The sequence below is a fragment of the Lotus japonicus genome, chromosome 5, assembly GCF_012489685.1.
Source record: "Lotus japonicus ecotype B-129 chromosome 5, LjGifu_v1.2".
NCBI lineage: Eukaryota > Viridiplantae > Streptophyta > Magnoliopsida > Fabales > Fabaceae > Lotus > Lotus japonicus.
In genome coordinates, this window is record NC_080045.1 from 63,535,394 (window position 1) to 63,548,146 (window position 12,753).

General features: G+C 38.1%; 3 protein-coding genes and 1 non-coding gene across 4 annotated transcripts; 1 reads left to right on the forward strand and 3 right to left on the reverse strand.

The window, feature by feature from the left end:
* Nucleotides 1-1,415: 1,415 nt before the first annotated feature.
* LOC130718183 (probable dolichyl-diphosphooligosaccharide--protein glycosyltransferase subunit 3B) lies at nucleotides 1,416-2,846 on the reverse strand. Its single transcript, XM_057568698.1, has one exon. The coding sequence runs from the start codon at nucleotides 2,730-2,732 to the stop codon at nucleotides 1,701-1,703; it is 1,032 nt and encodes a 343-aa protein (XP_057424681.1). The 5' UTR covers nucleotides 2,733-2,846; the 3' UTR covers nucleotides 1,416-1,700.
* Nucleotides 2,847-4,780: 1,934 nt separating this feature from the next.
* LOC130718164 (thiamine thiazole synthase 2, chloroplastic-like) lies at nucleotides 4,781-6,662 on the reverse strand. Its single transcript, XM_057568665.1, has 2 exons — nucleotides 5,647-6,662; nucleotides 4,781-5,075 (listed from the first exon to the last, which is right to left on the reverse strand). The coding sequence occupies exons 1-2, from the start codon at nucleotides 6,547-6,549 to the stop codon at nucleotides 4,911-4,913; spliced, it is 1,068 nt and encodes a 355-aa protein (XP_057424648.1). The 5' UTR covers nucleotides 6,550-6,662; the 3' UTR covers nucleotides 4,781-4,910.
* A 1,419-nt stretch (nucleotides 6,663-8,081) lies between these two features.
* TRNAL-UAG (transfer RNA leucine (anticodon UAG)) lies at nucleotides 8,082-8,161 on the reverse strand. The gene has a single exon. It is a non-coding gene; the product is annotated as a tRNA-Leu (tRNA).
* A 1,568-nt stretch (nucleotides 8,162-9,729) lies between these two features.
* Nucleotides 9,730-11,957, forward strand: LOC130720162 (probable xyloglucan endotransglucosylase/hydrolase protein 8). Its single transcript, XM_057570778.1, has 4 exons — nucleotides 9,730-10,027; nucleotides 10,107-10,207; nucleotides 10,329-10,531; nucleotides 11,351-11,957. The coding sequence occupies exons 1-4, from the start codon at nucleotides 9,820-9,822 to the stop codon at nucleotides 11,751-11,753; spliced, it is 915 nt and encodes a 304-aa protein (XP_057426761.1). The 5' UTR covers nucleotides 9,730-9,819; the 3' UTR covers nucleotides 11,754-11,957.
* The last annotated feature ends 796 nt before the right edge of the window (nucleotides 11,958-12,753 follow it).

A 12,753-nucleotide genomic window follows, 5' to 3' on the forward strand; every position in this document is an offset into this window, starting at 1 on the left:
TAACATTGCTTGTTACTAAGGGTGGGAAGGTGAAAATCTAGGAAGGTAGATCATTTTACATTGTTTCGTGAGACAAATTTGAGTGAAAGAATATAACCATTTTACAGCCATGAAATAGAATGCATGCCGTATTCATCCCCACGGTATTACAGGTTTGCTTCATTGAGCAGGTTGAAAGAGGGAAGGTCAAAAACTTGGAATGGAAAACATTTTACACTACTTGCTTGGTATGACAAAAATATGAGAAAATGCGAAAAAGAAATATAGCTAATTTTGCTATGATAGAGGGGAAAAACTCTCAACCTGTTTGTTATCAGATTATTTAACGTGTTGGCCAAAGTTAGAGTTCAAAGCATTAAACTTCAGAAGCCAATGTAGTGAAGAAATGGTGATAAAATTGCATCTCACAACCAGTTTACAAGAAATTTCACAAAATAATGCCATGAAATGTACAAAATAAAATTCAGATTAAAAAGAAAGGTAATATATTGTTCAGCACAATGTGTCTGTCATAAAAACCAAGGTTGTCAAACTCAAGAGTCGACATAAATTCAAGGAGAGTCCGTAGAGTCAACTCTTACGAGCTTACCCTATAAAAACATACTTCAAAAACTTACCACTATGACTAATCTGTAATAGAATGTTGAAGATTTGTTCAATTTCCAGCACAAGATTGAAAGACGAACAAAACAAAACTACATTGTTCACAATTACACAAACACAGAACAAAAGATCACAAACACAGATGGATGGGTATGTTTCAGGCCCCCACACAAACACAGAACAAAAGATCACAAACACAGATGGATGGGTATGTTTCAGGCCCCCTACTCACAAAAACAAACAGAAGAAGGTACACAATTACAAGTTACCTTGTGAGTATAACAACCATGCACAACAAATGCAAGCACAACCATGAAAGTTACCATTGTTCACAATCTTAATCCATAAAATTGGACAGAAAAATCAACTATGAAACCAAACATACTATCGTGATAAATCAAAAAGGCTTTGATTTGACAATCAGTAAAAGGCCTTAAGTTACTTATGACTATAATTTTACTTATATTTTCTGGCTCTGCGACATCTGAAAAATAAGGGAGAACAGAATTATGATCCTCTAAAATGCATATTGTAAATACTGGAGTGAAGGGCTAAATGGATCAATTTCTTGTTTGGTTAAGCAACTTAATAGAAAGCTATGAATTTATCGAAACCAATTCACTAGCTTTCCTCATCCACCGATATACCCTACACTTCAGAGAAGCCAAATCGTGGAGACTAACAGCAATATCTTCCATGCACTTGCAGAACAGTTTAAGTCTATATATTTAGTTTTCATGGCATCAATAAACAGAATGGAAAAACGTAAGACGGGTACAACAATACATTTTAGCTGCATAAATCTAGAAAGATGAAATGGAACATTATGCAATTATCACTAATCATAACAAGTCCAGAAAAAAATGTACTCCGCCGCAGATTCTAAAACATTTATAATACTCAAATTGAAGCTCAAAGCAGTGCCACACAAGGGCAGTGACAAGTTTCATATCATCTCTGGCTAAGAGTTCTAACATAAGAAAGCATTTCTCTGTGAAGTTTAGATTGTTCAGAATGGAATGCAGAGCTTTACTGACCTAAAATGACCAAGTTGAAAGAGGAAACAAAGGTAATTGAACCATGCCAAGCCTCAAAATTCAGTTCCAGCTAGAAGGCCAAAACCCATGAATCCCATAACCCGTCTTCCAATTATCCAACGACACAACCTGCTTCACAGCCAAAAACGAAACCAAGAGCGCAAACATCATGATCACCCTCTGCAAGGTCACACTCTTGATCAGAACAAGACCATGAGTCATGAACGCCAAGAGCAAACCCACAACAGTGTACAAGAATCCCACAGTGAAACCCTCCGCACCAAGCTGCATCCCAGAGCCCTGGTAGAAGAACACAAGCTTCGAAGGATCATTGCGGTCCACGAGAAACATGGGCATCTTCCTGATAATGTTATGCATCGCACCAGAAACGCTGAAGAAGTACACGAAAACCGAACCAGCCAGCCAAACCTTCGGTTCATGGAAAATAGTCTGACCCGATAGAACCTTCTTCACGAAAAAGGGTACCCAGATGCAGAAGATCAATGCAATGACGATCAGCTTGCTGGTGGTGAGAAACGGTGGTCGATGGATGGGTCCGACGGAGAGCCTGGTCTTGGCTTCAACGAATTCCGCCATGGATTCAGCGAGCCTGGAGAAATCGCCTTGATCCATCGGCTCGGAGTCCTGGAAACCGTGGTTAGGACCCACGATGCGGATGTGGGGGAGAGCATTGACGCCGAATTGGGAGAAACTAAGCTGCGATTCCTTGAATTCAATGTCGCAGAAGAAGAGATTCGCGAGTGCGGAGGTGTTGGCGTTGTTGGTGATGAAGGAGGAGGCGACGATGGCGAACTCGTTGCGAAGCTCGGTGAGGCGGAGTTCGGATTTGTCGTGGAGCTGAGTGGCGTCGAAGAAGATGAGGAGGGAGTAGGGGCGTGGGGTTTCGACGGAGGAGATGTAGCGGCTGAGGGTTTGGTCGTTGAGGCGGATTACGCCTGATTTGGATCTGGATTGCTGGGAGAGAAGCTCGCTGACTCGTTCGTCGTTGTCGGTGGAATCGGAGGAGACGGTGGCAACGGCGACGATGATGGTGATGAGGATCTGCAATACGAGCTTGGGAGAGGAAGCCATTGTAGACTTCGGATTCAGGAAGATACAGAGAAAGAGGGAGGAAATAAGGGTTTTGAGGAGAAGAGACACTTCTCAGTGTCAGTGGAATTTGGAGAAGACTTTGACAAATCCGATATAAACTTACCATTTTCTTCATTTCATGTCACACATTAACACATACAAATATTTTTGCAAAATTAACGAGTATTTGGTTTTTTTTTTTATAAGCCATGAAATTATATTAAAAGAAGTAAAAGGGGTACTTCAACCCAATACAAAAGAAAGAGATAACAAAGAAATAACAAAGAAAATACAACAAAAAGAAAGCCATGGAGAGTAGCTCTAAATCAACCCCCCCACCCACTCCTTGGAAGAGAGACTAAAGAAAAGAGCCTCATTAAAAATATTGTATAGACATAATTGTTAAATAATTTTTTAATTAAAAAGGTTAAAAGGGTAGTTGAGTAAAAATTATTTTAAGATAATCCTGTTTGCCATATAAAAATATGTATTCTTTCTTGCATTATATTCATTGTTTGGCAGACCGCATCGAATAGTCATAATTAGTAAGCTATGAGGTCTATTTAACTTAGTTGGTAAGACATATCATTTTTTCTTATAATGTTGTGTGTTCGATTTTCATTGCTGAAATGATATTTGTGTTAGTGAATGATTTGTAAGTACTTCTGTAAACAACATACGGTCCTGAAGACATGCCCATCAAAGCTAACCCCGCCCACACTTATTATCACACAGAAATATCGTGGGTAATATGATTAAAGTGAACTATGTTCTAGATGAAAATTTTCTAGTTGTGGAGGGGAGACAAGGGTCACCAATGTGGAATGTCATTCTAAAAGTTTGAAATTACATTGGAATTTAAATTTAGGATGTGTAATGGACATGCTCCTCTTTAGTAATGATGTGCAATGTAATTGAGTGTGTCTATAATAGACATTAATCGAATAAAGTCCAACTAATCATTGTATGTCGAGTGCAACCCTTCCAATATGATGGTGATCATGGTGTCCCAACTAGCGTAGTGTGCTCCATCAATGGTGCATGAGGAGACACTTCGATACCCAAGGCAGATGGATCTCTAATAGTGGTAGATAAAGTTAATGTGTGCCTTATTTTGCTTTGTCCTCCTGCATTTACAATTTGAGACTTGTTGGGATGGGGTTCATGTGACGTCGTCTACTGACCAGTAGCTTAGCGTGATCCTAAGACGACAATTGGATATTTGAGGGAATTGTCCTTGGTTGACTGGTTATCAAGGATGATAATATGTTGCCAACTTGACAATTGGATATTTGAGGGAATCCTCCTTGGTTGGTTAGTTATCAAGGATGAGAATACGTTGCCAACCTCGTCCTGATCTCCCTCAAGCTTCATGTTGTGATTGTTGGGATTGGGTCCATGTGGCATTGTTTGTTGACCAATAGCTCAACGTGATTCTAAAACGACTATTGGACCTTTGAGGGATTTGTCCTAAGCAAATTGCTCATCTAGGGTGAGGTTATGTTGTGAACCTTAACTCATCTCCCTCAAGCTTAGTGTGTGACCTTAGAGGCACCAATGAGAAAACCCTTGATACTCATGTTCGTGATCGCAGTAATTAGGGGGTGGTATTTAACCAAGAGGGTAATCCATTTTTTTCCCAATTTGGGTCTCATGTTGCATATTGATGGTCCTAGGCCTTAGATCCATGTTGGGTTGGGTTGGTGGTTTTGGGCCTTAGGTCCATGTCGGGTTGAGTTGATGGAATTGGACCCTAGGTTAATAATCTTCAAAGGTAACTTAAGCAACCCAAAAATTTGAGGTGGAAAAACAAAAATGTGCAAAAATACAGGTATTCTTGAAATAGGAAAACTAGGCCTTTGTGATCCATGGTTAGATTCTACTTGGGATTTTACTAGTTAAATTGTGATTCAAGTATTCAACTATCTTTATGCTTTTATACTTGCTACTTCAATTTCAGCTGCACGAGGCACAAGCCTGTGGTCCTTTTGCTTGTCTAAAATGAATCTGAATGAAAAGATCTTTTTTGTTGCTTCAGAAAACTAATCTGAATGCAAAGATGAAACAACGGGTTTCATTCACAGTTGCTTTATTTATCCCAAAATTCATATCATTGACAGGGGGGTAAACCAGAAAAAAAAAAGGAAAAAAAATCTAAAACAATCTAAATTATAAGCTCTACGCATCAACAGTCTCCTCAGCATCAACAGAAGCCAAAACAAGCTCTGGCTCTTCCCTCACAGCTTCACATGTTCCATCAATAGCATTGTTCTTCCCCAATGCCTTCAACGCCAAATGGGCTGCTTTCTGCCCAGATATCATCATAGCACCGAAAGTTGGACCCTGTAAAAATCACCAACAAAAGTCACTAACATCCACCATGATCTAAATCCAATGCTCATCTATTGTCACATATAAATTGCAACTAAACCAAACAAGAAAGCAGCTCAAAATGCCAAAACAACACTGTCACTAATGGTCAAGGTCATTAATTCACTAGAGACATCATCAACCTACTCTCTATATGGGGTAGACCAATCATCATTCCTAAACTAGATTTTGAGATATAGTTAGACCCAACTCAAATTTTAAGATAGTATCAGAATCTATTCTAAATTTGTTTATTCGAAATCACATAGGGTAATATCTACGCTCCAGATGGTCAACGTTATGCTTGAAGAGGTGTTTTAAGGTTTCACATTTACTAGATATATGGTCAAAATACTCATTACCCATTATTACGCCTAAGCTAGCTAGCTTTTGGGGTAAAATTTGAACTAGCCCAAATTCTAAGACTAATTTCCCATCTCTTGATTCCTTAATCCTTACACTACTCTAACCCCTAATTTCGAATTACAAACAAACCAATAAAGCATAAAGGAATTGACTAACTAAGCTTTGAAAAATTGCTTACCATTCTTGGGGCACCATCAATTTCAGCTACCTCCATGCCAGTCACTATCATTCCTGGTACAACCTCCCTTGTGAACCTAACAATAGCGTCTTCAGCTGTGTTCATATCCAGTGCCTTCATTCCAGGAACACTGTCGATCATGCCAATGCTCTTCAACCTCTTTACTCCAGTTGCACCGAAGGGCCCATCATGGCCACAGGAACTCACAACAATCTTAGCCTCCATAACGTTTGGGTCCATGCATGACTGTGTGTCATGGTTCATTGACACCAAAGCCCAGTTGGTAACCACCCCAGCAACTCTCCCTTCCTTCACGATCAAATCCTCGGCCGCCACCGCGTTAAACAGCTTCACATTCGGCTTCGCCAGAAGCTTGCTCATGATGGTGGAGGTGAACAGGGCAGCGTGCTTGATCACGACGTAGTCCTCCTGCTCATCGTAGTCGACGCCGATCTCGTTGAGGAAGAGGTGAGCCGGCTTACGGACCACCATGGCGGAGAAGAGCTGGCCACCGAGCCACGCGCCGCCGCCGGGGCTGACAGACTGCTCAATGATGGCGATGCTGATGGAAGGGTCCTTGCTGAGCTCGTAGGCGCATGAGAGGCCGGCGGATCCAGCGCCGACGATGACGACGTCGGTGTCGGCGTAAGTGATCATGTCAGTCATGTAGCGGCGGGTCATTTCACGTGAGACGATGGATTCCTTGATGGGTGCAAATTTGAAGGCTTCGAGATCGTAAGCAGGGGAGTTCAAGGACATGGAGATGGTGGTTGTGTTTTGTTGGGTGGTGGATTTGATGGAGGTGGTGCGGGTGGAGATGGGTTTTCCATGGAAGGAGGAGAATGAGGATTTTGGGTTGGAAATGAGGGAGGAGGTGAGGGTTGTGGTGGCCATGGCTGCCATTGTTAACTGAGTGAAGAGGTTTTGGAGAAGAGTGTTAGAGATAGAAAGGATCACAGTGAGTTGGTACTTGGCAGTGTAAGAGGATGGAGGTTATATACACAAAAGAAGAGGTGATATGAGGTTGGAGAATTGTGAAATATCTGAAGACTGAAAAATCTAGGAAGTGGGAGCATTTTTAGTGGTGAAGAAAGATAGAATTTGAATGGTTCAGAGAGGTTACAATCTGGGATATTTTGCTGAGATGTGACTGATACCCAAGATCATTTATTGATGCATGTCAAGATCCATGATTCTCAATTTACTTTATATAATATATACATGTTCATCGGACGGGATAAGATAATCAAATGACAATTTCTTTTGTCCTAAATTTTCATTTAAAATTGAGGAGTATCATATGTTTTATTTTGACTTGTTATGAGACAAATATTTTAAAATTCACAATTTAATTATTTATAGTTTAAATAATGAACTGAAGAGTACTAAAGTCTTTCATTTTCTATAATACCTCATCAATGAACCGAACCAATTTTTGTGAAATTATTGAATTTGTTGCTATAAAACATGCACTGTGTCCCTACTACCCTCACAAAAAGTATATGCTATGCCAATAAAAAACAAGTAAGTTACAAACAAGATATCTGTGTCACGAAAAAGCCGTGGTCCCACTGTCTTGTATTGCTTCCTCTAGGGGTGTACAAGGGACGGGTTGGGACGGGTTTTAGTTAACCCTAACCCGGCCCTAAATATTGATCGGGTAAATTCATAGACCCTAACCCGTCCCTAGACCCGAAGCAACCCGACATTATGCGGGTCCAATTTAGGACGGGTCTATGTAGGACGGGACCGGGTTGGCCCGAAGGACAATAAGTTTAAGACTATTTGATACTAATTGTAAAATTTAAAGATAATAACATAGTAAAAGAGTTATAAGTTGGAACTATTTTTTGAAAGAAATAACTTGAAAGGATCCAATTCTTTCATAATCTATTGCACTTGAGGTTTACATTTTGTTTGATCATTTCTTCACCTGTCTCACATATGCATAATACACACACATGATTTTCTCTTGTTAGAACATGAAAGTGTGCATAGTTTGACAAACGTTTACTTAATTCATAAGGTAGATGTTAGACATTTAATCTCATCTACATGGTAAGATAAATTTGAGCACCATGTATCACATTTTAATCATTATAACAAATTAAAATTTTATAAAATATACATGTGGGACGGGCCGGGTGACCCGAGTGTCAACCCGAACCCGACCCTACCCGAAGTCGGGTAACTCAAAGATCAACCCGAACCCGGTCTCTTTTAATAATCGGGCCGGGTTCAACCCGGCCCTAAAGGCTTGGGCCGGGACGGGTTGGCGGGTAGGGCCGGGTCTTGTACACCCCTAGCTTCCTCCATTACCATTAGAGGGTTTGGGCTTTCAGCCCTTCAGGCTTCATGATTGAAATGTGTACCGTTGACAAAAAAAGAAAAAGAAATAAAAAAATTGTGAAATGTAAAACATTAATTAAAAATAATGACAGCTGTGGGATTTGAACCCACGCCCTTTCGGACCAGAGCCTAAATCTGGCGCCTTAGACCACTCGGCCAAACTGTCTTGTTGTACGATCTTTTCTGCATTATATATTTGTACACAAGATATGATTCATTAAGAAATTGAAAATAAAATAAACAGTGGGTAATAAATACTATTTCTAATATCCTTCTTATGTATACAAAATTTGGCTTTATGAGCGCAAAATTGACATTGTCAGAACAACTTTTCTCCTAGCTAGGCGGTGCTTGTACACTTGCTTAATAATTTTATCAAATATCAAAGAGGATTTTAATGTGTACTTAATTAACGCATTTGACGGTGTGAAAATTTTACATGTGAACCTTTACACTTTTTTGGTATGAGATGGGTGAGGGTGGGTGTAAGGTCTTGTAAGTGGGTATGTACAATGCCAGGGGCCGAATTCTGACTTGGATGAGGCTAAGATTAAGAAGTAAATGACTTCTAATAATATTTAAATTTTTACAAGTATAATTTGTGTAGCGATTTTGATATCTAATTAACATTTTTATAAGAAGTATAAATATTTAGGTAGATTGAGTTCAATGGATACTAAATAACATATAAGCGTCATCTCAAAAAATAGTAGAAAGTTCTATAACAAAGAACTAAAGAGAGTAACAACCACTTGTCTCTTAGAAAAAAGATATCACCTCTTGTGAATTAACAACAAGTTTTAATCAAAACATATAAACTAATTTTATAATTTGCATTTCAACAAGTTTATAATTTACATTCTAAATAAACTAGGGCATTATATGTTTTTATATGGATATTGGTAAAGAAAAGGAGAATTTTGGGGGGTGACTAGGGTATGGCCTAGTCTCTCTCGAGTGTGCCACTAGGTATGTAGTAAGATCGATACAAGGAGAAGAAGAAAATATGAAGATAAAGAAAAACCTCGATGCTAAGGTGAAGAAAAAGATGGGTGTGCATGTCAATGTGTGGAATGATTTTGACGATCGATTATGAGGGGGAAAACTGTGTTTTAAATAATTAAGGTTTGAGTTTTACTATATGTTTAGATATGAATTAAAAATTGAAATAATGTGAACGCACATTCATCTCAATTCCTATAAAAATACTTATTTATTGTTTACCTCTTAGTGAGTTAGCATTTCAATCAACAGACAACAGAGTATCCAACTCTGAAACTTCTAAGCTATAATACAAACATGCACCGGATACAAATGCCCAAAAAGAAAACATGCACTCCATACTCTGTTTGATGGATAAATTACAATACAGCTAGCATAGATCGATGCAAGTGCTTTCCAAATTGCATTATTGAAATTAAATGGCCGAATCTCACGTTCTTAGACAACCATTGCTATTTGCAAAAGCAGCCTGGCTAAGGTCCCACTCTCACATATGTTTCACTATTTCCAAATTACATTATTGTATTTTATTTCTTCATTCACCAATATACCCTTGGCTTCTCAGCATATCATATTACAATGACATTATCAGCAATCCTCAATTTTTTCCTATGCATGGGCAAACATGTAATTTGAGAACATGCAAATTTATTAAAAAATGAACGTTAGCATTTAGTCAAAACAAAGTAGAAACAATAGCATATGAGTTACAACTGTATGTGCTGAAAAATCATTTTCAAAGTGATGATTATTTAATGAACTTGTTCTTTCCCATCATTCTCAGAGATCCAGCTGAAACCCTCCATTCTCTTCCCTCCCAGAATGGATGCAAGAAGAGTTTCTTCTTGTTCTTCAGCTTCCATGATTCTTCTTTTTCTTGTAGCTACCCTTGCTGCTTATAGTCATTCATCAGAAGCAGCAGTGACCAAGGGATCTTTTGAGGATAATTTCAGCATAATGTGGTCTGAGAATCACTTTACAACTTCTACAGATGGACAGATCTGGAATCTCGCCCTAGACAATGACACAGGTAGGTATCAAATGCATCACATTAAAATGGGTAGTTTGTTATATTATGGTTTGATTTCAACGTTGAGGCCTTTATTCAGGATGTGGATTTCAAACAAAACAAAGGTACAGATTTGGGTGGTTCAGTATGAAGCTGAAGTTGGTTGCAGGTGACTCTGCTGGTGTTGTCACAGCTTATTATGTAAGTGTGCAAACTGCAAAAGCATTGAAATTTATAGTAACTCTGTTCTTTGTTGAGTTTATCTCTATGTTTGTTTTATTCAATGTGGTGGGAGATTGAGAAAATTGGTGAATTGTTGCAGATGTGCTCGGAAAATGGAGCAGGGCCAGAGAGAGATGAGCTTGATTTTGAGTTTTTGGGAAACAGAACAGGGGAACCTTATTTGATTCAGACAAATGTGTACAAGAATGGGAATGGTTCGCGTGAGATGAGGCATGTGCTGTGGTTTGATCCCACTGAGGACTATCACACCTATTCTGTTCTCTGGAACAACCACCAGATAGTGTAAGTTTCCCCTTATACTGCTCTAATCATTGTTCTTAACTTCTTATCACCCAAGTTTCTGAAGATAAAAGAGAAGAAGATCATCAAAATGTTTGCAAGTATGATTTAGGAACTAATAGTATGCTTGAAAATCCTTCTATAATTGACTTGTAAAATCAAAATCAATTGGAGGAGAAGCTGTGAATAGCTTCTGGGTGCCAAGACATGATTGAAAAAAGAAAAAAGTAAACTGATCCAAAGATGGTATAAGCTGGTATAAATCTCTATTTTGTCAGTTTAAGACTTCTTTCAAAGTAGTAGAATCCATACTATGATGGTCCAAGTGTAGTCATTATTGGCCAAGTTTAGTCATTATTGCTAGCTATATGCATTATGTATCATCTAGGCAGTATTTAAATTGGAATGTTAAACTTTAGTCCTGTAACAACCATTTTTGGTAAGTGATTTATAACATGGTTAGATGAACTTCTATTTCCTCAGAATCAATTATGGCACCCATAAGCTTCTCTCCATAATTAATTCTGACTTTAGAATAAACTGAAGCAGAATTTTCAAACACAAATTTATAGCATGTTTGGATCAGCTTCTCTTATAGCAGACTCAATTCTAAAATCCAGCAGAAACTATTTACAGAAGCTTCACTCCAAAATTGATTCTGGCTTCAAAATCGATAATAGAACTTGGATTCTTTTTAGTGCTGTTAATTTTATGAATATTTTCTGGCTACAAAGTTCAATATCTATCCAATCTGGGAATTTCATTCATATTTGAGGGGAATCAAATTTTGTTCACTGAATGATTCAAATGATTTGTATACAGGTTTTTTGTGGATAAAGTTCCCATCAGGGTGTTCAAGAACAATGGGAAACCAAACAATTTCTTCCCCAATGAGAAACCTATGTTCCTGTTTTCCAGCATATGGAATGCAGATGACTGGGCCACAAGAGGTGGACTTGAGAAGACAAACTGGAAACTAGCACCATTTGTGTCATCCTACAAGGACTTCAGTGTGGATGCTTGTCAATGGGAAGATCCATTCCCTGCATGTGTCTCAACCACAACCAAATATTGGTGGGATCAATATAATGCTTGGCACCTCTCAGATGATCAGAAAACTGATTATGCTTGGGTTCAGAGGAACCTTGTCATCTATGACTATTGCAAGGATACTGAACGTTTTACAACCATGCCTGAGGAGTGTTCATTGAGTCCATGGGCATAAATAATGTCAAAAGAGAGAAAGTCCTAGTTCTTTTATTTTTGTCCAAAGTCCTTGTTCTTTGAAGTATGTATAAAAAGCAATTCTTGTTCTTTTAAATATCTCCTTTTTGCTCATAAATTTTTCTTAGTCAGCAAGAGATTTTCCCCCTCACTATAATTTCATTGTGGTACTCATTAACAAGAGTATCATTAAATGTTTGGTTTATATCTCTGTGTGATATATTTGATTCTTTACACATTCCCTGAATGAGCTTTTGCGAGCAATTATAATCAACCTGTTTTCTACATTGCGATTCAAGGTTTCTCAACATATCTGCTTTCTGAGTAATAAAAAATGAGTAGAAGAAAGCATATATAGAATAGCACTGTGTCTGTGTTTGTTAGGAGATAGATTGAGTGGACAGAATGAGAGAAGAGAGAGTTAGAGTGGAGAGATACAACCCAACTCCATTTGGTTGTTGCCATGAGAGAATATGGAGAGAGATAGAATATGAGCCACAGTACATTTTGCCATGTTTTTGGCTTCTTCTTTCATGTGAAGAGAGATGGGAGGAGGAGGGACTGTTCTTTTATGCCACTGTCTCATTTCATCTTTCTATTATCATTATCATATTTATTTATAAATATAAATATTTATATTTTTAGAATACACATATTATTTTATACAAAAATATTCTCCCATCTTTCCACTCTCTATTTAACCAAACGAAAAAATAGAGAAATTTCACCTCCTTTCTCTTCGATCTTTTTCTCTTTTATTTCCATCATATCAAACAATCTATCAAATCAACTATATTTCTCACAATTTTCACTAAATTCATCTTCACTCTTCTCTCTTTCTCTCATTCTCTCCTCAACCAAACCAAAGAAAGGGTAAGAGGCTGATCTTTTTTTTCTTTCCATTATAAATGTGTGTCTAACATGCATATATAGTTTCATGCTTTCATGTACTATCTCGTTTGGATACTTTTCCGTTAAGTAAAAGTGTGTTAACTTTTAAA

Bases quoted from the DNA above. Each gene is read 5' to 3' on its own strand.
- LOC130718183 (XM_057568698.1), bottom strand. From the start codon at position 2,732: ATGGCTTCCTCTCCCAAGCTCGTATTGCAGATCCTCATCACCATCATC.
- LOC130718164 (XM_057568665.1), bottom strand. From the start codon at position 6,549: ATGGCAGCCATGGCCACCACAACCCTCACCTCCTCCCTCATTTCCAAC. The intron at 5,076-5,646 runs GTAAGCAATTTT...TGATTTTTACAG, and splicing joins TTGATGGTGCCCCAAGAATG to GGTCCAACTTTCGGTGCTAT.
- LOC130720162 (XM_057570778.1), top strand. From the start codon at position 9,820: ATGGATGCAAGAAGAGTTTCTTCTTGTTCTTCAGCTTCCATGATTCTT. The intron at 10,028-10,106 runs GTAGGTATCAAA...GCCTTTATTCAG, and splicing joins CGCCCTAGACAATGACACAG to GATGTGGATTTCAAACAAAA. The intron at 10,208-10,328 runs GTAAGTGTGCAA...GAATTGTTGCAG, and splicing joins GTGTTGTCACAGCTTATTAT to ATGTGCTCGGAAAATGGAGC.